The sequence below is a fragment of the Gossypium raimondii genome, chromosome 10, assembly GCF_025698545.1.
Source record: "Gossypium raimondii isolate GPD5lz chromosome 10, ASM2569854v1, whole genome shotgun sequence".
NCBI classification, from domain to species: Eukaryota; Viridiplantae; Streptophyta; class Magnoliopsida; order Malvales; family Malvaceae; genus Gossypium; species Gossypium raimondii.
Window position 1 is genome coordinate 18,226,972 of NC_068574.1, and position 25,568 is coordinate 18,252,539.

At 30.7% G+C, this 25,568-nt stretch overlaps 2 protein-coding genes across 2 annotated transcripts; one reads left to right on the forward strand and one right to left on the reverse strand.

Moving 5' to 3' along the window:
* Positions 1-8,718: 8,718 nt before the first annotated feature.
* LOC105776296 (RING-H2 finger protein ATL74) lies at positions 8,719-10,123 on the reverse strand. Its single transcript, XM_052621659.1, has one exon. It carries the CDS (start codon positions 9,422-9,424, stop codon positions 8,834-8,836), a length of 591 nt encoding a protein of 196 aa, XP_052477619.1. The 5' UTR covers positions 9,425-10,123; the 3' UTR covers positions 8,719-8,833.
* An 11,624-nt stretch (positions 10,124-21,747) lies between these two features.
* On the forward strand, positions 21,748-25,194 carry LOC105778311 (uncharacterized). Its single transcript, XM_012601999.2, has 8 exons — positions 21,748-22,016; positions 22,411-23,025; positions 23,262-23,408; positions 23,483-23,599; positions 23,681-23,893; positions 24,010-24,225; positions 24,345-24,566; positions 24,655-25,194. Exons 1-8 carry the CDS (start codon positions 21,945-21,947, stop codon positions 24,820-24,822), a joined length of 1,770 nt encoding a protein of 589 aa, XP_012457453.1. The 5' UTR covers positions 21,748-21,944; the 3' UTR covers positions 24,823-25,194.
* Positions 25,195-25,568: the final 374 nt, after the last annotated feature.

The window sequence follows — 25,568 nt, forward strand, 5'->3', positions numbered from 1 at the left end:
CTGATCTATCATACTAATCGTCAAATCGTCACTCGGAGTTCACCAGTCAGATTTTAGAAAGAAAAGAAAAAACTTAACAACTCAATGACTTAAATAAAAACTTTTGGATGGCTCACTGACCATTTTGTAACTTTTTGAAGTTGGTGACCAAAAATGTAAAGTAACTAATAGTTTTGTGATCTTGGGTGTAGTTTATCCTAGGTTATATGTAAAGTAACTTTTGTTCAAATAAGAGTAGAACACTTTCAAATGTGCTCGAATGAGGGCAAACTTTTAAAAATGGTCAAATAAATACCAAACCTTTTCAAAAGTGTTCAAATAAAAGCATTTAAAACGCTTTATTTTATCATATTATGTTTTTTATTTTTATTTTATTTTCGAGTAATATATAATTCAGTTGTCATGTGTTCCATTCTCAACACATAAGCATCCATCTAATTTTTACCACAAACTAAGGTTCAGTGCGTAAAAAAACCTTTATTTGAGTATTTTTATAGAGATTTAGCCTTTATATGACTATTTTAAAATATTTGACCTTTATACGAGTAACCCCTAAAAAGTTATGCCCTAATTTGAGCATTTAGCCAAAAAAAAATAATTGTGTATATAGTTATGTTTATTTTAAAATTTGTTTTATAAGTATAGATATACACAACACCACATTTGCCCAACAATACTCAAATTAGATTGTGAGTGTGGAACATGAATATATGTTTGATATGAGATGCATTTAAAATCTCTTAAAATTTATTAGAAGATTACATTTTCATACCAATGTCCAGAGAAGGCATAAATATCATATATGGTAGTTGAAACAGCAAAAAGATCAGAACCTAATAGTCATTCAGTACCTATGGCAACAGAGTGTGGTGCATATGCGGTTGAATCAGAGAGAGAAACAATGCTCCAACTCTCTCCTGTGGTTTCAATGGTTTGGCGGTTTGCTTGATTTTATTGAAATGAGATTGTGATGGCGTTTGCCTGTGTTTGGTGCGCGGGGATAATGCTAGTCTATTTTGAAAATGTCTTAAACTATCAATATATATTTTATTATGGTACATGTATTTTAAAAATATGCTATGTGGAACCAGAACTATGAAAATGTGTTTTATTATGGTATTTAGTGCTAAAGTCGTTAGTGAATTGCTAAATCAACCGAATAATATAATGTATAGATGATTGGTAAGCCCAACTATTATTATGCCCATGACAGAAAAATAAAGAAGAGTTTTATAACTTTAGTTTCATTTCCATTGAGTTTCTCCCTTGCTGTGGCCTCTCAGTTACTCAAACTCTAAACACTTTGCTTCAGATCTACCCTCCATTCACTCCAGCAAAACAAAACAAAGATAGCAGAGACAAGAGTTTTTGGCCCCAAATATGAAAAAAGGGTTTCCATTTTTTATTTACTCCAGTATAATGGTGGTTTTAAAAATCATTATTAGTTGTGTGATATTAGAATTTATCTTAAATCTAATATATACTGGTTTCATTTTTAAATAAAATTAATCATAATATTATTATTATTAATTCCAAGGGATGATACATAATAGATATTTGTTGTGGAAGTTGGGATGTTATAATGATGTCATCATCTAAAAATTTTAAAATGTATAAAATATCTAAAAATTATAAATAATATATTCTCCAAAGAAGTATTATAATTTTATTTATTTTCTGAAATTTTAATGTACTCTTTGAATTTTTTAGTTGTCATTCTTTTTGTATTTTTATTATTTTTAAAGTTAATGCGGGTTGATCTAGGTAATGAATCCAAATACAAGTACTGAATTGGACTAAAATAAATCGATACTAGATTCAAATTGCATATTGAAATTAAAGTCGAGGATGAAATAGTAAATATATACAAATTAAAACCTAAGAACAAAATATATGAAGATGGCAAGATGTATATAAATAAATTATTAACATGAAAAATATATAAAAAATGAATATTTTATTGCTAAATTGTATGCATAAAGCAAACCAATTATAAACTAATTGAATCATTGTGAAGATTACATGAAACATGAAACAAACTACAAAACAACACGCACACGAACGTGTACGAATCCCCGCCCAACAAATGATAAGAAAGTAAATCTTTGTTTATAATACTCTAAATAAATAAGAAAAACAAAATTATCATAAACAATTTTAATAAAAATGGAAACAAAAAAAAAGCATATTATTTTATTTGGATAGTTAAAATTAATAAAAGTGTTAAAACTAAGTATTATCTTCTTTTATTTCATGTGTTATTCGAACATGACGATGTTTTGGTATAAAAAATTTGTTGGTATCTTTGATGAAACAAGATTATGGGCCATTCTGTCGATTATCTAGATGTATATGGATTGTTGCTTTATTTTACCCGGATTTATTATGTTCCTTTTCTCTTGGTGAAAGGTGCAATGTTTGTGCTGCAAATTTGAATTATTTCTTTTCAATTTCTTAATTTTCAGCTTACTTTTTGTAATCTAAGTTAACTTGTTTTTTGTCTGATTGGTTTTTAATATGTACATGTGCTAGTATTGGGAGTGTGATAGGTTGTAATTTTGGTTCAACTATACAATAATATTACACTTTGAATAAGGCTACGTAGACATAAGATCTTTGTGTTCACAAAGCTTAATTTTGCATTCTTTTCTTTGCTACTATTGTGTTTCAGATCACATTTTCTTTTGTTTTATTCCTTGATGCAACAACGTTTAGTATGATCTACTCTTCGATCACCATGTATTATTTTTTTTTCAAAAAAAGGAAAAAACAAATAATTTTAACATTTTATTGACTAAACAGTAAAAAGAAAATGAAAAGATTCATTATAACGAAATTTTACAATTACAATCTTTGCATAAAATAATTTATATAAAAAAAATCTTAATTTTTTTTTTTTACTTTGCTCTCACTTGCTTTCCTTATCAATTTTTTTCACATTTTCCCTACAAATTGGGATAAATTCCGTGTAACGACCTAAAAAGTGCAGGTATTGGAAAGTGAATTATCAGGTCTCCGTTTTGGTAAAACGGACTCGTAAAATAATTATTAAAAATATTTATAGAATTAGTTATAAGACCAATTAGATTTTAGTTAAGTAAATTTAGTTGAATTAAAGTTAATTGAGTATTAGGACTAAATTGAATTAAGTGTGAAAGTTAATTATAGAATAGAGAAAGGTGAAAGGACTAAACTAATAATTAAACAATAAAAAGTGACAAGTGTGTGTAATTATAAATACATGTGTAAAAAGATAAATATATACAATTGTAATATTTATATTGTATATTAAATAGATATTTATTATTTAAAAGATATTTATTAGATAAATAATTAAATTATAAGATATTTATGTGATTAATAAATTAATTTGTGACAAGTGTAGGGTATAGATTAAGTACAAGTGTAAAAATATATATGTATACATTTGTAATATATGTATTAGTTATTAATTAGGTATTTATTGTAATTATATTATTATTATTATTATTATTATATAAAGTAAAGAAATAAAAGAAACAATGAAATAAAGAAAGAAAAGAACAGAGAAGTAGAACGAAACAGAGAAAGGAAAGAAGGAAAAGAAAAGGAAAATTTGGGTTGTCAAGGTTCAAAGTTAATTTGGTAAGTCAATTTAATCCCTTTTCTCTTAGTTTTGATGTTTTGGAATCCTAGAACAAAGTATTATTGGATTTATGTCAAAATTTTGGAAGTTATTAGATTTCTAGACATTGATTATGTTGAATAAATGAAAGAATTAGGGTTAAATTAATTTAATTGCAAGTTAGAAGTTAGTAAAGGATTTAATTGTAAAATAAAGTGTAAGTTTTGATTAGTAGGGACTAAATTGAAAGAATCCCGAAATTAGGGATTTATGGTGAAATTGAAGAGTTAAAATGAGTTTATAGTAAGAATTGAGAAAGAATATGAAGTTAGATTGGGAAAATAAAATTAGTATTGATAAGGGATTAAATTAGAATTTAGGTAAAGTTTGGGTATAAATGGAAATATTTTGATGAAATTGCGTATTAATGATTTTTAATTGTTTAATTACGTAGCTAATGTTGTGCAAGAGTCATTGACCAAGAAAGGAAAGGAGAAGGTGGACAAGGAGTGACTCGAGAGAAATTTCGGTTAGTATTATTATAATTCGAATTTAATTATTAATTGGTTAAAATTTAAATTAATATACATGATAAGCAAATTGAGGTAAGTATCATGATTGAATTGAATGATAAATACGTATTGGTATTGAATTTATTAATAGTAATTGTTGAATTTTGAATAATATGTTTAGTAAATAAAAATAAGGTGAATATTGATATTGAATTAAATGATATTGAATTATATGTGAATTGAATGAAAATGACTAGTGATATGATTTGAATTAAAAAATTAATGTGGTATTAAAATGCATATTGGATTGAGAAATTGATTTGAATTGTGAACATGAAAAATTGTGAATTGAATGAAATTGAAATGAAGTAAGAATATGTATGAGCATTTGATGGTATACTGATTGGAAAGTGAAAAATGTATTGAATTAAATTGTGATTAAATTGGAATGATTTGAATTGAAAGTATGAGAAAGTGATTGAATTGAAATGTGATTCGAAACCCTATTAACTAGTCAAATTTGAGTCGGATATAGTTGGCATGCCATAGGATTGGAAGAGTTCAGGGATACTTCGACCTTGAGTCGATGAGACACTGGGTGTCACTATATTTCTTCGAATAGATTTGATGAGGTACTGGGTACCAACTTACTTCGGCTAGGCCGATGAGACACTGGGTGTCAACTTTGCTTCGAATTATTCGATGAGGCATTGGGTGCCAATCTGGTGTGTTTGGTTGGATCCGTGTATCCGTCAAAGTTCGAGTCAAGTTAATAGGGGTAAAAAAATAATTTTGATAATAGAAATTTTATTGAATGATCTTGAATATGATTTGAAATGAGATATTAAATTGAGATATGGAAATGAAATGTATGAACCATGGGTTCAAGAAATAGATAATGATGTAGTTCATGAAATGATTTTGGTAGTACGAGATGATGTAAAAATCTAAGTGAAGAAAAACAAATTGAAATAGCTATTGTTGAAAATGAGAAGTGAAAATAAAATGATTTGAAATAGTGAAATCATATGTGAATTTAATTGAATACAAGTTATTGAAATTTATTTATGGATTTAATGTATAAATTGAGTGTTAAAAGATCATAAGTGTAAATTGATTATAAATGAACGAATCGAATTGAAAGATAGCTATTATTGTTGTTGTTGTTGAAACAAGTTGATTTAATGTATTAAAAGTTTATTGAAAGATTAATGGTATAAATTGAATTAAGAAATAGTGTATGAGTTAATTTGAATACCATATTATAAAATTAGTTATTATTATTATTGAAATATGTAGTCTAAATGTTTAGTTTGATTATTAAAAGATTAAAAGTATAAATTGAATATAAATAGAAATGATAATGAATGAGTTGATAAATTGATTGAATTTGTATGAATTGGAATGAGTTATTAGAACGAGACGTGGAAAAATCCAATAAAACTGAGATAGTGAAATAAGGTATGAATACAATTAAATGCAAGATTGAAATATTGCTTATTGTTATTAATGGTCAACTTAATTTAAAGTATGAGATAATTAATGAATAATTGTAGACATAAATTAAATGTATATAATTTATCGATTAATGTTATAAATTTGAATTATGGTAACACCACTGAGTATACCAATACTCAGCGTACGGTTGTTTCCGTGCGCAGGTTAGTAAAAAGCCAGTGTCCGGTCCAACAACCAGAGCAATCCCGATCTCAGAGAAATTTTTGTGATGTACATTTCTTTTGATAATGTGGCATTTATCTAGGTGACGTATTGATTAAAGTATACTATGTCTATTATTTATTTGTGAATTAGTTATAAGTTATCTGATATGTCCGGTAATGCTCGGTAACCCTGTTTCGGTGACGATTTAGGGTTAGGGGGTGTTACATACCGAAAATCAAGTGATACTCAATTTTTGTTCCTTGCCTTAAATTAAAAAAAAACTATCCAAACAAAAAAAATGACAAGTACATTCATTTCTAAGGGAAATCTTGATTAGTTATGTCATGTTATTATGTTTGGATCATTTGCTTAAAAAGTAAAATGTAGACATGTGATTCTAAGCATCTGCAACTTAGGAAGAAAGTTCGAGGAGATATCTTACCATTTCATTCCAAGAGATGCAAATAAGGTTGCCCATGTGTTGGCTAAGGAGGGACGCTGGTATCGAGCACCATGCTTTTGGGTTGAAGAAACCCCAAATCCAGTTGAGAAGATGACAATTGTGAACTGGAACAATTGGATTTGACAATATTAAGACATTTTTTGGAAGCTTGAAGATGGAGAAGGTTCAATCTGAATCTCCATGCGCTTGTTTCTCTTAAGCTTTTGCCTATTCTACTATGGTTGATGGATTTTGAGCTTTGTTTGAAGAGGTTTTGGCTGGTATTTCTCTGGTTTCTCTTTATGGTTGGTTGGGGGAAGGCTTTGTTTTGTTTTGTTTCGTTTCTGGTTTCCTCTTACTTTAAGTTTTGTTTTAGGCGTTTTAATTTCTGATTGCGTTTTAATTGTGTATGGCTGTTTGCTTTTTAGCTTTTAGTGGCTTTCGTGTGACGTTTGGTTTGTTTGATATGTCTTTTCATCTGTTTGTAACGTCTTTAAGGGTGTCAGTCTTTATTGAGCCCCTACAACATTTAATGAATAGCAGCTTTACATTTAAAAAAAATAAAATGTAAAGCTTTATTATTTGATTAACGAAATATTAAATTATTGAAAAATATATTTTATTAACCTATCCTTAATCATATAAAAAGTTATTAAATTATGCTAATAGTGAAACGAATCAATAATATAATATACAAAATGTTAAAATTTCTCAACTAATAAATAGTAAACAGAAGAACAAACTCACTTACAATAATAAATATAGTTGAAACATACCTAAAATATATTTTAAAAATAGAAACTTTGATTAATTAATACCTATTAATTTCATCTTCATTTTAATGAAAATTGGTTAAGGCCATAAAATAGAGTAAAATTGTCACAAATTTCACTTACCAACGTAATATAATAACATATAATATTGAGATTACTCACTCTATTATCAAGTCTTACACTACCATAATATCATGCTAGCAACTCAAGGTAATGTTATTGAATAAAGCATGATTATGTGATTAACGAATGTAAAATTGTCACAAATCTTATTTATTGGTAAGCCTCGAATCAAATCAAATGAGCAAATTTTGAACTAAAATTTTGAGTTAGTTTAGTTGGTTTGTTCTATTTATCATCCAATTTTGAAAGTTTTTGAATTAAGTTTAGTGAAATGAAGTTCTAATCTTAAAAAAATTAAACAGATAAAATTAAAATCTTATAGACAATATGATTAAATCTATATCTAAAACACATAAATTTGAGGCCATATATCACTACAACAAAACAGCCCTAAGACGACACTTTTGGACTGACACTTTTCTAAGTGTCGGAATAGATCTACCGACATACGCTTTGGCCAACTTTTTGTATAAGGGTCGGGATATGCATGCCTAACTTAACGCTTAACTAAGAGTAGCCATAGACCTATTTTGTTGTGGTGTATATATATTTGAAAAGCCTTTCAAAGCTTTTGCTTAGTATGATTTCGTAATTTATCTATTTAAGGCATTGAATTTATTATTTTGGAAAAAAATAATTTTAATATATATTATTTTAGGAATTTTTGGAATTTTTAAATAATTATTTGAAAACTCGAATATTATTTTGAATTTTTTGTAATAATTTTCTGAGAAGGGTGATTGCACGTCATCCTTATCCCTTTCCGACAGGAGAATGACAAATCATATTTTTTCCCATGATATTCAACTTTTTCTTCCTAAAAAAAATTCAAATCCAACTAAAAATGTTAAAAATCGGGAGGAAAAATCTAATTTGTCATTCTCCCATTAGAAAGGGACAGGGATGATGTGGAATCACAGTTTTATACAATCATTTTTCTAATTTTCTAGATGACCAAATTCTCATTTTTAAATGTGAGAGATCCAAGATAATTGTATCAATTTGTTTTTTGATTTTATTGGAATGGTAAACTTAAATTTAAGAAATTGAATTTCAAAGAATCAAAACCAAGAATTTAAAAAGAAAAATTAATTCAAATCACATTGTTAGAGTAGATGGGTAGTTAACGTGATGAGTGATAAAAGTGAAATTTTGAGAATTTTAAGCATATTCACACGAAAAATCATATATAAAGATAACGTTGAATAAATAAACATAAATCTAGGTTTATGCTCTTAGTGATTAATATATACGATATTATCCAACTCTTCTTACATCTTTACCTAATTTTACTCTTCTAATCCTAACCTGATTCCTCCAAAATATCATATCTTTTCAGATTTTAACTCCATAAATATATATTTTACATGTAAAGCAATTATGGGGATGTATTAAGATAAAATTAAATTTTTTATAATATAATTATAAGTATTTTTATCTGTTTTACTATCTAAAATTAATTAAATTAAAATGATATTAAAGTAAAATTGTCCCCAACATTCACAAAACCAGGGAAGCAAAAGGGAGCAGGCAGTGCCCGTGCATGTGCACTTTTGCAGTTGCACATGCAAAAAAGAAGATAAGTTTGGTTGACTCTTAAGCTTGTGACTAAATACTTCTTTCATTTCATCTCTCCAAAATCTAGATAGTGAACAGTTTACCCTTCTAACAACAACTACAAGTAGAGTTACAAGCTCTAAATGGGTATTGAACTTCCCTATCCAACAACGACAACGACGCTGCCGTTTGGATGATCACCACCTAATCCATTCTGTGGTTGCCGTAGGGAAGTGACTTGCTGGGATGTCTCGGTTTTTGATGCATCGACTTCAAGTAACGAGTGCCGACAATTCGGGCAAGATGAGTGTGAGAGCAGCCATGTATCAATGCACCTCACATGAAACCCATGGTTGCATTTTGGCAACACTCTTACTTTTTCTCCATCAACGAACTCTCCCAGGCATATTGGGCACTCCGTCGACGGCAAACCCACGCCTTCCCCATACACTGCCACCGGGATTTGTCTCAAATCTCGTTTCTTCAGGCCTGTTGTCGCCAAGCGAGCAGCTGCTTGTTCTGGGGTCTCCGTCGCAAACCTTCGGCTGCAACGTAGAGCGCAACGGACTATAGAGTTCAACCCCACTGCACAGATCAGAGCGCATAAAAGAGCTGCCAATATAACCACCAAGTTGGTGTCGAAATTTGTCTCGCTAAGGTAGGAATCATGAGTTTTGTTCCCATTTTCCGGTGGCAAGCTCACTTCTGTCCCAAGCAGGCGTCGATGCATATTCACACTTGCTGATAACATAGCTAGCCACTTGAAATATGGAGGAAAAAAAAAACCCAAGAACAATTGAACAAGTGTTCTAAAAAAGGAGTTGGGAGGTTCCTTAAGGCTACAGCAATGTTGTAAAGATTCCAACTAGAAAAAGACATAAAAAAGCATCTTCTTTGTTGCTAAGATAAGCAAAATGGTCCTCAGTCCTCACAATACTAAAACATGTCTCTTCAATAAAGCAAAAGAAAACGGAAAGCAAAATGGAAGCCTTGCCTTTACCTGAGCCTATCAATTTGTGGTCTAGAATTCATGGGTGGGGGGAGGTTACTCAAAGAGATAAAAGATTCTCCCTTTTCATAGCCTGAAAACTAGAACACAGAACCTTGTTTACTTATGCAGTTGCAGAAAAAAAGAATGGAAGGGGAATTTATATGAAGGGTGATTTGCTGTGATAGTGGGGGTCAGGTTTTCAAGAGATCTATGGTAAGATACAAATGTAAGATCGAGAGATAAAAGTAAAGATATAATTGAGACGGGTTTGCCTACCTAATCATGATTGGGGGTAATATAAAGGCCAAATCTGATCATGATCCCTTTGATTGAACAGTTGTTTTGATAAGGTAGTAAGTCCAGCGTGGTTTAAGCCAATGACAAAGGGTTGGGTCATAACGAAGATGCTACTTCATCCATAGTGGAAATTGGGGAACTTTGCTGCCATTTCCTGATTTGAAGACTCATGACTTTTGACATCACCTTTGACAGAGATAACTACTAGTTCGAAAAATCATACTTTGCCTACAATAAATATCTCCTAACCTTTATTTCCTCTTCCTAACTACAAAAGTGCACTAAAGTTATCCTTGAAATGGATCCATTAATTTTTCTTTTTTAGAAAAAAAGGTAATTAATAAGAGATTCTATTTTCAATATTTTTAATCTGGTTTATAGGTTCGAATTAGCAACTTGGCAATAACAATAATGGAAGTAATTTGGTAAAAAGTAAAAGAAAAATCCAAAAAATTGGAACTTGATCAAATTGTTAAAACATCCTCTTAATCATAAATATATGGGTAAGTCACTAATCTATGAGTGAGTTTTCGTTTTGGTCACTTAACTAAAAAAAGTTACAATTTGGTTAATGAACTATTCAAAGCTTTCATATAAGTCATTGGGTTGCTAAAATTGATGCTATATAGTTTTTTTATTTGCACTGCTTGCACCAATAGAAAGCTCTCTTTTTCCTTTTATTCTACAATTTACTTTTTTTTCATGAAATAACTTTGGGCGTCACGAATCTACAAACCAAAATTCAAACAACTTTTTTCTCCGATCTTCGATATTGATTGTCAAATCAATTTGGATCTAAGATATGTTCTTCTTCTCGTTGATGGATACTGATCCATTGTGCTGATCGTCGAATCGTCGCTTGAAGCTCACTAGCAAAACTTTAAAAAGAAAACTTAATAGCCCAGTAACTTAAATCAAAACTTTTGAATAGTTTAGTGACTTAAATGAGAATTTCTGAATAGTTTAGTGACCAAACTGTAACTTTTTTTTATTTAAGTGACTAAAACGAAAATTTACCCATAGTTTAGTAACTATTGGTGTAGTTTACCTTAAACATCCAATGATTATCGAATCTTGGACTAAAGAAAATCTTCACTTTGTGAAATTAACGTAGGTTTGGATACCATAAAAGAATTGCATGACGAGTGATTATAGAATTTTAAGTTGTGACTTATTGGTCGAGTGTTTGATATACTATTAAAATATGGATATCTTATTAAGTGGATGTCTATCAATATCAAGATAAACTTTGATGTACTTTAAATCTAATAGTCATTAGAAGTATATCTCTACTTCATTTCTATTTTTTATGCCTATAAATAAAGACTTTGGAGAAGCATTGTAAATAATCTAATTGATCAATAAAATGCGCTCTCTCTTTGCTCTCCCTTTCTCTTTGTTCTTTATTCTCTGTCTTTTATTTTATAACTCGTTATCAACACGATTCTCTTTTAATTATTTTTTTCCATAAGTCACAAAAATTTCCCAAAATTTCCCTTTACTTAGAGGCGAATCTAGGAGGGCTGACAGGGGACTCGGCCCCCATAAAATACAAAATTGCTATTTAGGCCCTTTAGAAATTTTTAAAATTTTAAATTAGTAAAGGTAAAATTACACTTTGGCCCCCCTAAAATCATAAAAATTTTATTTAATCATTTAAAAATTATAACGAGATACATTATCTACCAATGGACATCCAAGGGGGAGTGTTATGAATATCTTATTAAGTAGATGTATATCAAGATGAGTTTTATTAATATACTTTAAATTCTAATAGTGGTTAAAAGTAGATCTCTACTTTTATAGCTATAAATAGAGACTTTGGAGAAGCACGGTTAATATTCGATTGATCAATAAAATACGCCTCACTTTGCTCTCCCATTCTCTTTGTTCTTTATTATCATCTTTTATTTTATAACAGAATAATTATTGAAATTGAGATTTTACATTTAAAATTAATAAATAAACATGCTAAAATCTCAGTAAAATTAAAATTTTCACCAAATAATTATCCTTAAAATATACACTCAAAACAACTTCATGAAAAGGTCTTAAAAGTAAACATAATAATAGTACAAAAGTAGTCTTTAATCGAATTCTGCTGTTTCGAAATACCATAAAAGAAGACTATAATTATATCACGGTTGTCATTCCCATTTTACTAACAAAATCATGATTTCATTTTTGAATCATATCTATTTTTGAGCTTATGGTATGTATTTCTTTTATCTATTTTTAATCCCATTTTGATATGTAAGTTATAAAATTTCATTTCATTTTTCTTTAAAAGTTATACGTGTTCAATAAGAATATACAATTTATTGCCAACTTCTCTATTTTTAGGGGTAAACTAAATTGAAAATTGATAATTTAAATGTTATGTTTGGGGTGTACCTCGCATTTATCGAACTCTTTACAGACATTTAGAAAGGCTATTGACGAGCAATCAAAAAAGGCCCAAAATAATCCCAACATCACGACGAGGTGCATCGGGATGTCGGGATGACATGACAACGTTGAAATGAGGAAGCAGAGATGATGCCGCGACGTATTCCCACAAATAACAGGTTTCTTCTTCCAGCTAAACTCTGCTATTTTTTCCCAATTAAATTCTGATTAGTCTAGGAATATTTTAGTCATATTAGGACTTTGATATTAGCTTATTTAAAGGGTCTTTGTAACCTTGTTTAAAAAGGTTGACAGAATATCTCTTATGTGAGATTTGATGAAGAGTTTTGGGGAGAGTTTTCGAGAGAGCCTCGGGTTTTGAGTTTTGCTCATTTAGGTTATTTTCTCCATTTTGTATTCTTCGTTTATTTTCTCATTAAGTGAAGTCTCCTTTGCCCGTGGTTTTTATCCTCTTCGGAGGAGTTTTCCATGTAAAATATTTATGTTCATTCTTTTCCACTTTTATTATCTCGTTGTTTATATGAGGGTCGATCCCCAACAAATTGGTATCAGAGCATGATTTAGATTTCGTAGTTCGACTCATTCAAGATGGAAACAATGAGATTCGACATCGAGAAGTTCGACGAGATCACAAATTTCAATTTATGGCAAGTTTGGATGACAATAATTCTAGTCAGAACAGCTTAAAAAGGATCGTTACACGGTAAAAGCCCGAAAATCTAGATAAACCAGAATGGGAAGAGCTTGATAAGAAGACACTATCAATAATTCAGTTGTGCCTCATGAACAATATGTCACAAGAGGTGCTTACGAAGAAAACGACAACAACCTTATAGAGATAATTAAAAGCCTTTTATATGACAAGGTCTCTCACAAATCACTTAGTATTGAAACAACGATTATACACATACCATATGGGCGAAGGTAAGAACCTTAAGGGTCACATGAGTCAATTTTTTACTCTATTGAACAATCTGAAGAATGTCGAGGTTAATATAGATGATGAATATTAGATTGTATTATTATTGTACTCTTTGCCCCCTTCGTATAAAAATTTCAAGGAGACCTTGATTTACAGTAGAGATAAACTCTCATTTGAAGATGTGAAGGGTAACTTGTTAAGCAAAGAAAAATTTGATTATAAGTTAGATTCAGGTAGCAAGTATAGTAGTCAAGCCTCGCTTTTGGTTGCTAGAGGCAGGCAACAGTCTAAGAATTTAGGTCAGAATAAATCTAGGTCAAGATCGAAGTCAAGGAATCGTGACAAGACATGTAACTAACTATTGCAATAAGTTGGGTCACATAAAGGTAGAATGTTATAAGTTGAAAAGTAAAAACAAGAGGGTTGTTGAGAGCGACGAGGAACAGAAGGCTAAGGTAGTTGATACTAATGTAGCTGAGGATAATGGTGATGATTGGTTGTTAGTGTCTACAACCAAAAGGTCTAAACTTACGCCCGAGTGGATTCTGGATTTGGGGTGCTCTTTTCATATGTGTCCAAACAATGACTTGTTCTCCACATATAGTCCAGTTGAAGGTAGAGTTGCGCTTATGGGGAATAATTCACACTGTAAGGTAACCGGTGTTAGTAGCGTTCAGATTAGGATGCACGACAGAATCATTAGGGCACTATCAGATGTTAAGAATGTGCCTTATTTTAAGAAGAATCTTATATCCTTAGAAAGTTTAGATTCGAAGGGTATTATGATCTCTATCGAGTCAAGCAACATTAAGGTATCTCATAGAGCTCTTATTTTGATAAGAGGTCGAAAGACCGACAGTCTTTATGTTTTGTAGGGTTCAATGGTGACTGATAAAACAACAATTTTCTCATCTGTTAAGGAGTCAGAGTCGACTTGTTTGAAGCACAAGTGACTTGGTCATATAAGCAAAAAAGGTATGATTATTTTGAATAAGAGAGGTTCTCTTCCAGGTGTAGGAGTCAACTTCGATTTGGCACTTTAAAAAACTAAAAGTCTTCCAATTTCAAAGTTCAAGCACTGCATTTATGGGAAACAGACACGAGTCAACTTCGATTTGGCACTTTAAAAAACTAAAAGTCTTCCAATTTCAAAGTTCAAGCACTGCTTGGACTCAGTTAATTTCCTACAAAGATCAATTTAGGCTCCTGATGGGCATTGGAAAAGAAATCATGTTAAATACGAGTCAATGTGGAGATTTGTGGGGTGTGCCTCACATTTATAGGACTCTTTGCAAGCACTTAGAAAAATGATTGATAAGCAACACAAGAAGGCCCAAAACAGGCTCGACGTCACGATGAGGACTGTCAAGACGACGGGACAACGTTGAATCGACAAAGTAGAGACGATGTCGTGACGAGGCAATTCTTGATGTCGAAACATTTTAAGAGCCCATTTTTGCCCGGCCCGTTAATAAAATAAAACCAAATGAAAAAATAATTAAACAGTCCAATAAATAAAAATTCACCAGACCCAATTACAGTGGCCCAAACCGTTCTAACCTAAAATACCCAAAACCCCGGCCTAATACATTATGGCCCGATTTGAATGATTTTCAGAAACCCCTAGGGTTCCCTGAATGCCCCCAGCGCCGCAGCCACCAGGGCTTTCCCTCGACCCCACGAGCCTTCACACGCCTCAGCCGCCGCTCCAGCAAGCCATCAAGCCGCAATCAATCTCTGGCCTCGCATGTGCGCCATTGCCACTCGCGCGAGCCTCCGTGCGCACATGTCCACTACTTCGTACGACACCTGCAAAGGACAAAAACGAGCAACGCAACAAAAAAAAACAGTACCCAGGGAAAAAACAAAAATGAATAGCAAACAAAAGGTAATAGAAAAAGAAAAATAGGAAAAGAGCAGAGAAAATAGATGTATTTCGAATTTATTTATGTATTTTCTTTTCTTTTTCGCTTTGGCTATAAAAAGTCGATTCATCTTTTGTACTGGGGGGCTTTTTCCCTTTTTTTTAACACACATAGATCGAATACAAAAAAAGAAATATTCAAAGAAAATTTGAGAGGTGATTCACCATTTTCTTTCTTTCTCTGCGTTTCTTACTGTTTTCTTATTTTTTTATATACAAAGAAGAGAAATATAGAAAAAGAAGAGAGAAGAGGGGCTAACGTACCGGGTGGTCGATCTTTCGCTCCTTCCATCGCGATCGAAAACGGGTGAGGAATCGGGACCTCCAGACGTTAGTCCGTCGAGCGGCACGCAGAGGAGGTTTCTAGCTTAGGGTTTACAAGTCTGCCGAGTGGCTTAGTGCCTTGTTTTTTTGGGTTTTATGCATGATATAAAAACGGCGCCGTATAGGGCCACCCGCGCGCGACCCGACCCGTTCCAGGGGGGATCCGCGCGTTTCCTTTAAATGGGACATTTGTGCCATTGGCCCCTCCGCATTATTGATTTGTTTTCATTTTACACTTCCGCTTGTTTATTTATTTTTTAATTTGGCCCCATAATTTTGTCTGGCTTTGAATTGAGTCCTTGATCCACTGATACTCTGAAAGACGGACACGTGTTCGAATTTGGGTTTTATTACCCATCCGGTCCCCTCTTGTTCCGCGCGTTTTCAGTTTAATCCTTTGTTCACTTTTTTAATTTCATCCGTTTAATTTCGTCCTAGTTTTAATTTAGCCCCCTAATTTGCCTTATTTTAATCCTTTAACTTGTTATTTATTATTTCATTTAAATTTGTATATCTATTATTATTATTTAAACGGTTTACATTTTATTTGTATTATTCATGTTGGACTGTTTTATGTATATGATTTAGTTTAGATTTTTTTACATATCATTTCTTTTAAACTTTTTGTGTAATGTCTATTTTAAATTGCTTAAAACTGTTTATTTCAAACTATTTTTATATTTTATTTATGTTAAATTTTTACATTGCTAATTTTGAACCTTTCGTATTTTTTTTGATCTTTTATTTATTTTAAATTGTTGTTATGTTATTTCACTCCATTAGTTTTTATTGTATTTTTAGTTAGTTTTAAAGTAATGTATATTGTGCAATTATTGCCATCATGGGTGTTGAATTGTTATTCGTATTTTCATATTGTTGTCATCCTTTAACGTAACCATTTATTCATACATCAAATTGAACATTACATCAATTTTTACCTAAATTCGTAAAAAAGAAAATTTTGGAAATAAAGGCAATACTCGAAATTTGGAATCCTCGAGAGAATTGAGCCCTAACGTATTGGGTTTTAATTTTTCTCGTTGAATCTAAATAATCAAATTTTCTTTAATCAAAACACATAAATAAAAGCTCATTCTCGGGAATTCGATACGTTGTGTCCTAATGTATTGGATATGACATGTTATTTTCTCGAGACGAGGATTCTTCTAAAAATAAAGACAATATGCGATATTTAGGAATTTTGGGAAATTGAAACCTAACTTACTGGGTTTTGATTTTCTCATTTGACCCAAATAATCAAATACCCTTCTCAAAATGCATAAGTTTTAAAGGTCAAGAGATAAACTTAATTTTGAGGATTTAAAATGTCGCACTCTAACTTACTGAATGTGACAATTTATTTCTTCGAAATAAGTGATCCTTACCATCCAATTCATTTTACTCAAATTTTCTTTTCAAAGGATCGTATTTTAAAATCTTTTCAAAATTTAAACATTAAGACATTAAAGAATCAATTCGGTACCAATTTTAGGCGTCACGAGGGTGCTAACCCTTCCTCATGCGTAACTGACTCCCGAACCTGTTTTCTTCAAATTCGCAGACCTAAAATTATTTTCAAGGTGATCCGATCACACCACAATAAAAAATCGGTGGCGACTCCCATTTTCATTTTTAATAAGTCGATAACAAAAATTTTTGATTTTTCAAAAATGGTTTCGACAAACATGTTACCACAAATACCGAGTTTCTTTTCCCAATTAAACTCTGCTATCTGTTTCCAATTAAACTCTAATCAGTCTAGGAATATCTTAGTCATATTAGGACTTTAATATTAGCCTATTTAAAGGGTCGTTGTACCCCTATTTAAAGAGTTGACAAATATCTCTTATGTGAGATTTGATGAAGAGTTTTTGGGGAGAGTTTTTTAGAGAGCCTTGTATTCGGGTTTTGGGTTTTGCTCATTTAGGTTATTTTCTCTATCTTGTACTCTTTGTTTATTTTATCATCAAGTGAAGTCTCCTTTGCGTATGGTTTTTATCCTCTTCAGAGAAGTTTTCCACATAAAATATTTATGTTCATCCTCCTCCACTTTATTATCTCGTTGTTTATATGAGTCGATCCCTAATACTATGAGATAAATTTTTTTACCAAAATAAAAAAAAACGAATATAATTTAAAAGCTTAATCATAACATGAGCCTATTTTATTTATTCGATACTGTAAAGATATTATCCTATTAGAATTTGAAAAACCAGTGATGAGAATTTGTACTTAATGAGCTTTAAAGAATCACATATAACTATTATAATTTCATTTTTAACATATTTGAATCTACTCAATCCATTAACTCGTAATCTTTACAAGCCTTAAATAGAGGTAAGCGTTCGATAAAATCGAGTAAAAATTTTTCGAGTTAATCGAGTTGATGAGTTTCATTTTATCATCCTTACTTGATTTGAATTTTTTTCAAATTGAGTCGAATCAAGTAAAATTTTCGAGTTAAATTAAAAAATTAAAAATGTCAAATTAACATCTTGTTACGATATAACTAATTCTATTTTAGAGTATATAAATTTAAAACCATATATATTTGAAAACACTTTCAAAGCAAAATAAGAGCAAAAAATAAGACACTTTAGCATGATAAACTTGAATTGTTAATTTACTTATTTAGGTCCCCAAGATTATTGTTTTAGAATTTTTTAAGCTTTTCTATATATTCTTTAGAATTTTTATTTTCAATTTTATAATTCTTTTAAAAATATAAATTTTGAAAATTTATAAATATTTGAACTTTTAAAATTTATTTTGAATTTTTGGAGCTTTTTTTAATTTTTTGTTGAGAGAGAGACTAATTTGCTCATTTTCAAAAGTGAGCAGGGATCAAAGGGGTATTTACACTAATTTGTTATTTAAGTTATTTGAATTGTAAAGTTTAACTCGACTCGAATTCAAAACTCAAATTACTTATTCGAGTTGACTTGAAAAATCGAATAACTTGATTCAATTAACTTAAAATTAGATTTTTTAAAAAAAAATTCAACTTGAATTGAGTTTTACTCACCTCTAATATTGAATAATAGCTATATTAATTGAGTAGTAGTTTAATCCTAAAACAATAATGAGTAAAACAAAAAGTTGAGCAATTTTACAAATATTTCATAACTTTATTTTAGAAAAACTAATTGGTGACATTTTGTAAATTTATAAAAAAGAAGAAAGAGTTAAAACACAATAATAATAATGTAAATAAAAGACAAAAGTATGTACAAGTGAAGTGTTGTGGAACTTGTATTCCGGCAGACGAGGATGTGAGAAAGGGAAGGGAATGGTCTGGTGAGGGTGAGGGACACGTTAGTGTTGTCGGGAGTTAGAATTTAGGTTATGGCGTTGATTTTGGGTGGAGCGTGACGTAAGACATGGTGGTTGGCTTTTGTAGAAAATTCTTTTCAGCTTTCAACTACTTTTCTTCATATCCTCTCAGTGACTTATGCAGTTAGGTCTGGTTAAACTAACCTTGCTACGTTACGGACATGAACCAAACCTTATTCAACAAATTGTAATAAAATTCTATAAGCACTACACAATACATGTGCTTGGCTCAAACTTGGAAGCCCCCAACACACTTTTCTTTTTCTGTTTATAGGGAAATGATTTTGTGTTTGGTTTTGTATTTTTAATTTTGAATGCTATGAAATTCATTTCCCTAAGTTAACTTAACGAAATTCATTTACCAAAGTTATTAAAATGTAAAAAGTATTTACATATTTTTCATTTTAATTTAATTTAGAGATTAATTGTTTTATTGTTCTTAAGTAGTTATTATTTTAATGTTGAATAATGTATTTAAAAATTAGATCGCATTTCACAGGTTTGCTTTTCTTATGATCCATTTTGTTGGTTTTTCATTGAGATAGTTGCGAAATTTTGTTCTGTTTGATTTCACTTGAGAAAAGATGATTCTTGCTTTTAAAATTTTAAAATGATACATATTCACTTAAGATTCAATTTAACAATTATACTTTTTATAGAAATTTAAAATTAAATAAATAAAATTATAGATTTTAATAATTTCTTGCTAAATTTTATTAAAATAGATTTAGTGGTTTAACTAATAGAGGTACTAACTTGGAAAAAATATTTAGATACCAAAATGATAAAATAAAAGCATAGTTTAGGTACTAATTTGTGGTTAAGTCTCTCTTTTTTTTTAAATAGATTTAAGTGACCAATAGATGTACCAACTTAGGAAAAAAATATTTAGGCACCATTTATGATAAAAAATTAAGTACTAAAATAGGAAACAAAACTTAAGAAAAATGATATAGTTTAAGTACCAGTATGTTAAACCTAAATAAATTATATAAAATAAATTATGAAAGCGCACAACGACGAACCTAAGCCGGAGAAAATTCTAATAAAGATAAAAACAAAACTTAAGAACACAAATTTTACATGATTTCGAAATTTATTTTGTTATAACCAACACTTTTTGAGTAACTTCTATGCTTCCAATATTTGAATATCCCGGGCCACCTCAAAACAACAACATCGTCACACCATTAAAAACAATTAGATTATAATTATTATAATGTGCTAGACAAGAATCTAGTAAGTTAGACACGGAAAATATAAAAGAGTAAAATCACTATTAATTAATTTGAGCTAGGTTGGTTAGTCATATATCGTTTAAAGTTTTAAAATTGATCTAAAAAAATAAGGTTCAATCTCGTTATTAAAATTTGAGTTCAGGAGTACAATTACGTATAGGGAAGGCTAGAGTGCCCCTACAACACCTATTTAAAGATAATCCTACAAAATTTAGAGGTTTCTATTTTTGACTCCAACCTAATCTTAAAGATCTAATTAAACTTAAAAATCTAAAGCTTATTTCTAACTTAAAATTTAAGCGTAATGTAACAATTAAAAAATTAGTAGTGTCAGAAAATGCGATTTTGGAATCACATTTTCAATGTTTGAGTCCGTAAATATTATTATTTAATATTTACAAGGTTAGTATAAAGGTTAATTAAAGCTTGACCCTTAATTTTGTCGTTCGGTTAGTTAATTAAGGTACAATGATTAAATTGTAAAAATAGTAAAAGTTAATCGCTTTGAGAGACCAACTGAGCAGTTGGACCAATTTGATTATGACAAACGGTTATGGAGGGTAGCTGTAAGTCATCCACCTTGTTAAATATGTTTAAAGTTTAATTAGGTTAATAATAATTAGTTATAAACTATTATAAGTATATAAGACAAAAGAATTAAAAGAAACTAAAAACAAGTGCATTCATCTTCTTCTTTCATGAAGCTAAAGGATTCAAGCTTTTTAACTTTCGTCCTTGGATTTTCTTGTAATTTTTATATTTTTGAGATCGTATGAACTTGACTTAATTAACTCATATTCAAATTTGTAAGACTGTTAAAGCTTATAAATGTTTCCACTAATGAGTTCTTGATGAAATTGGTGCTAAATGGTTAGATTTTAGGTTTAGATATGAGAAAAAAAACTAGTTTATAAAGTGAAATATGTTAGTTTTAAACATAGGGTCTAAAGTGTAAATATTTCAAAATTGGTATAAATTTTCTGTTATTATAGACAGTAAAGGGTCTTAAAAGGATTTAATTGAGATCGGTTTGAAACCACTGCTCAAATTTGAAAGATATTGGAATTTCAATTTTAGGAACTAAATTGAATAAAAAATAAAAATTTAAAATTCAAAAATTTATAAAATTCATAATATTTTTTTATAAAACTATATAAACTCAAAAACATTTAAAATATATAAAATGCTAAATTATATATATTTAAAAATTCAAGATAAATAAAAGACTTTAAACAAGTAAATTATCATATTAATTATATTGTTTTTCTCTTATTTTATTTTAAAAGAGTTTTAAAATATATATGGTATTTATGTTTGTTAACTTAAAATTTAGTCATATTTTTAACAAGATTTTAATATGGTGAATGTAAATTTTTAATTTAACTCGAATAAATTTATTCGACTAGATTCAAATTTTATTTCATTCAATTTAATTAAAATATACAAATTAAATTAAAATAATAAAATAAAATTCATTAACTCCAAAATTTTTTATTCGAATTGAATGCCATCTCAAGGTTGAGTAAAAAGAAATGGAAGTGAATAAAATTACGACGACAGCATGGAGTAAATTTGAAAGGGTGCGTGCCATGACGCGCCCCCAAATTTTTGTTTCGCGCCAAATATCTCAACCAAGCTTCTCTGGCAAGCTTCACAGTGGATATCTATTATCTCTAGGGTTTTCAAAATCAATGTCATCTTTATTAATTTTGTTATATTTTTCTTCTTTATGTGAATGTCATACAAAGGGTGTTCTTATTTCTTCTTTCTGGTTTCTCTTAAATTGATTGAACGCCGTCGCGCTTCAACTGAGAAGGAAGAAAAAGGTCTACGATGAGGAGATCCACGAGGAGATCTTCAATCGGGATTGGATTAGGAGCTGAAGAACGCTTCAATTCAAAGCCGGTACTTTCATTTCCATAAAAAGCTAATGTTACTATTATTATATATTAGAAGTTTTCTGCTAGGAAATCCTTATCAAAGACATTCCTTATAATGGGTTGAGATTCTTAATTTTGAAAAAGAGGAATTCTTTGTTAAGTATTGTTTGACTTTAAGGTAGAGGAACTTTGCAAAGCTTAGCTGCTTTGTGTCTTACGTATGTGTGTGTTTATATAATATCTTTGCAGTGTTTAACTTATTATTAGGACAATTACGAAAAGCTTGTACAGAAATTGAAATAACGGCACTAATTAAATGGAGCTTTTATGCTTGACTTTCCTTAGCTTTAGTTTCTTTTTCCCCTTTTTTGATATCGAAAGATGCATGGTTGAGGGTTTGCATATTTATATATATACAGACCGGAAGTTTTAGTACAAGATTTTCCTTGTCGTCATTTGTTAAACGAGTGGAGAAACTCACTGATGATCAACGAACTGCGATAAAGAAAGTTGGTTTCGGTAATTTGCTTTTGATACCTAACCAGATGCTGAGCAAGAGTCTGCTAGTAGAGTTGATGGACAGATGGAATTCTGAGGAATGTGGTTTTATGCTGCTTCCTGGTATTGTCAAAATTACACTGATGGATGTAGCTTTAATTTTGGGGATTCGCGTGATTGGTGTCCCTATACTGCTTAGGGAGGATGACGCCTTTTCTGAGCTGGAAACTGATTATGGAGCTGCTTTATGGAAGAGAAAGATCACAATTGCGTCACTTGAAAGTAGACTTGATTTGCTTGGACAAGTAGTTAATGAAGACTTTGTTAGGACATTCATACTCTTTACATTTGGCACTATTCTTTTTCCCAATGCAAATGGAAAAGTGGATTCCCGTTATCTTTCCTTCCTTAAAAGTTTGGATGATATCAGTCGCTTTGCGTGGGGTGCAGCTGTTCTAGAGGACATATTTATGTGGTTGAACAAAAGAAAAGAGTCAAATGTGCAGTATGTTGGAGGTTGTCTTATACTTCTTCAAGTAAGTTGAGATTACTTAAGATGCTAATGAGTTGTAAAAATCCATAGTTTTTGTCTAAATTCTTTATTGTTAAAGAATTCTGTCAATTCAAACACTCTTTTCCCTCCTTCTGTTCTGTGATTTAAATGAAAAACAGTAAAGGGTATGGGGACTAGTTCTAGATATTAGAACATGAAGGGTTTCTGCTTATGTAAGCATAGTTGATTTACACCATCTCTGTTACATTTTTGTGAAAGGTATGGTGTTATGAGCACATTGACTTAGCCCGACCAGAGTTGATGGAATGCCAGTCAATGTTTCCTCGTGCATGCCGATGGGAAAGTAGTAAGTCCCATCAGAGACAATGGTTTGCTGCAAAATTCCGGGAAATGCAGGATTGTCAGGTGCAAAACTTAACCATGTATGTATTTTACCTGTTTTCTAGCATTTTTATGCTAATTTTAAATATTTATAACAGATAACGTGGCATCTTCAACCAACTTCTGAGGAGTTACAATTTGATGTTATCAACGAGTTATTGGAGGTTGAGAGTTCCAGTATAGACAACTCCTCAGATGACGGTTCAACTATTGGTGTGAGTTCCTTGCTTAGTCGTTCTTTTTCTGAAATCCTCAAACAATTATCAAGCTCTAATATCCTTTTCTTATTGTTAAAGGTTACTGGACTTGAAGTAGAATCACTCGAGCATAATTCCTGTAAAGTACAAGGGGGAAAAGTGATCAATTTGAAGCGGTCAACAGTGCCACAAAGTATACCAGAAGTGCAAACAATGGGGTTTCCTTCAACTTCAGATGCTTCGGTAGCACACGAGGACTGCATGGAGATACCATCAGAGTGCCAGAACTTGCAGCAATTGACTTCTAGCCAGGTGAGTTTTACCTCTTTCCCCAAATAGTGTAGTTCATTTATTGTTATGAGTTTCTTGCTTAGTGGTGCTTAAACGCTTAAACAGTTAGTTGATAGTGCAGTTCTTTACTGTTAAAGGTTGTTGGTCTTCTTCAACTAGAATCCGATGCGATTAATACCAGTAAAGTACAAGTACAAAAGGAACAAGAGCAGTCAACAGCATCTCAACATGTACGGGAAGTGGAAACAGAGACCATGGACTTCCAATCAACAACACGTGCTTCCGAGTTACATGATGAGTTTGTGGAACTATCATCGAGGTACCAGAACTCAGAGAAACTGACTAATTTTAATGTGAGTGGGTTATCATCTTCTCTCGCACTATATTTATGTCTCAGTGTGATGGACTGATTGGTTCGAGTTCCTTGCTTAATTGTGTACTTGAACACTTACTAGAAGCTATTATGTTAAAGGTTGTTGGACTTCATATAGAATCAGTGGAGAGTAGTACCAGTAAAGTAGAAGTACTAAATGGACAAGAGGTTAATTTGAATCAGTCAACATGGCAACATTTAACAGAAGTGCAAAGAGAGGCCACGGCTTTTCCATCGATGCCATGTGTTTCCAAATTACACATGGAGTGTGGAGAGCTATCATCACAGTCCCATAAGGCAGATAAATTTATGAGTGGTAAAGTAAGTTTTCCTCCTATCTCTAAATTATTTATTTATTTGTTCCGTAGTTGGTTTAAATGAACATGGATATATGATGTTTGTTCTTCAGGAAGATGAATTGATGAAGAGAAACCAGATACTGGAAGTTGAAAATAAAGAATTGAGGAAAGAGGTAGAGGCTTTAAAATTGGAAATCAAACAATTGAAAATGCATATCTGTTGCACAAATGATCTGGTGACCCGTTTAGAGGGACTTGTAATGGATGACATATACTAATCATTGTTATATAGGAATTACTTATCAAATGCCTTTTCTTTTCATTTGCAAATTTTAATATTGGTGACTCTGCTGCATATCTGAAAATCCGTTTGTTTTGATACAAAAGTGATATTAGGGAAGAGTTTACGGGTATTGTATGAACCAACGGAGCTAAGTTCAGGGTTAAAAAAATCAGATGATCAATTCTCAGCCTTGTTGACTCAAAATGTTGAAGGAACCATTTAATCTGTCCTTGATATAGGTGGTGTTGGGTTGCCAACTTTGACATTGAATTGCATGTAATAAAACTCGTGTACCTAAGAATTTGGAATCACGAGTCTTTTCCATAGATAAAGGTCAGACTCGACGACCTTTTATTACTTGATCTCATTTGCTATGCTATGATTGTCTCAACTGTATTCATGCCTTACGGTATACTTAAGATTCATACTTGACTTGAGGGTTGAGATTTAATTAAATGTTTAATTTAAGTTATTAGAAATTAAATCTCAACGTTATGACAAATATTTCAAAAAATATAATTATAAAATTATAAAATTAGACTTTCTTCATTTATTTTCAAGATTTTAAAATATAACTATATTAAAATAAAATATTTATAGCTATTTAAATTAATTAAGTATTTTAATAAATCTTCAGTTTTATTTTTAGGATAATGTAATTTTTGTCATTGAACTTAACAATTAGGTTTATTTTGGTACTTATCGCTTTTTTTCCTCTTTTGGTGTTTAAATTTGATAATT

Excerpts from the sequence above, each read along its gene's own strand:
- LOC105776296 (XM_052621659.1), bottom strand. The coding sequence starts at position 9,424 with ATGTTATCAGCAAGTGTGAATATGCATCGACGCCTGCTTGGGACAGAA.
- LOC105778311 (XM_012601999.2), top strand. The coding sequence starts at position 21,945 with ATGAGGAGATCCACGAGGAGATCTTCAATCGGGATTGGATTAGGAGCT. Across the intron at positions 22,017-22,410 it reads AACGCTTCAATTCAAAGCCG|ACCGGAAGTTTTAGTACAAG; the intron begins GTACTTTCATTT and ends ATATATATACAG. Across the intron at positions 24,226-24,344 it reads AGAAACTGACTAATTTTAAT|GTTGTTGGACTTCATATAGA; the intron begins GTGAGTGGGTTA and ends ATTATGTTAAAG.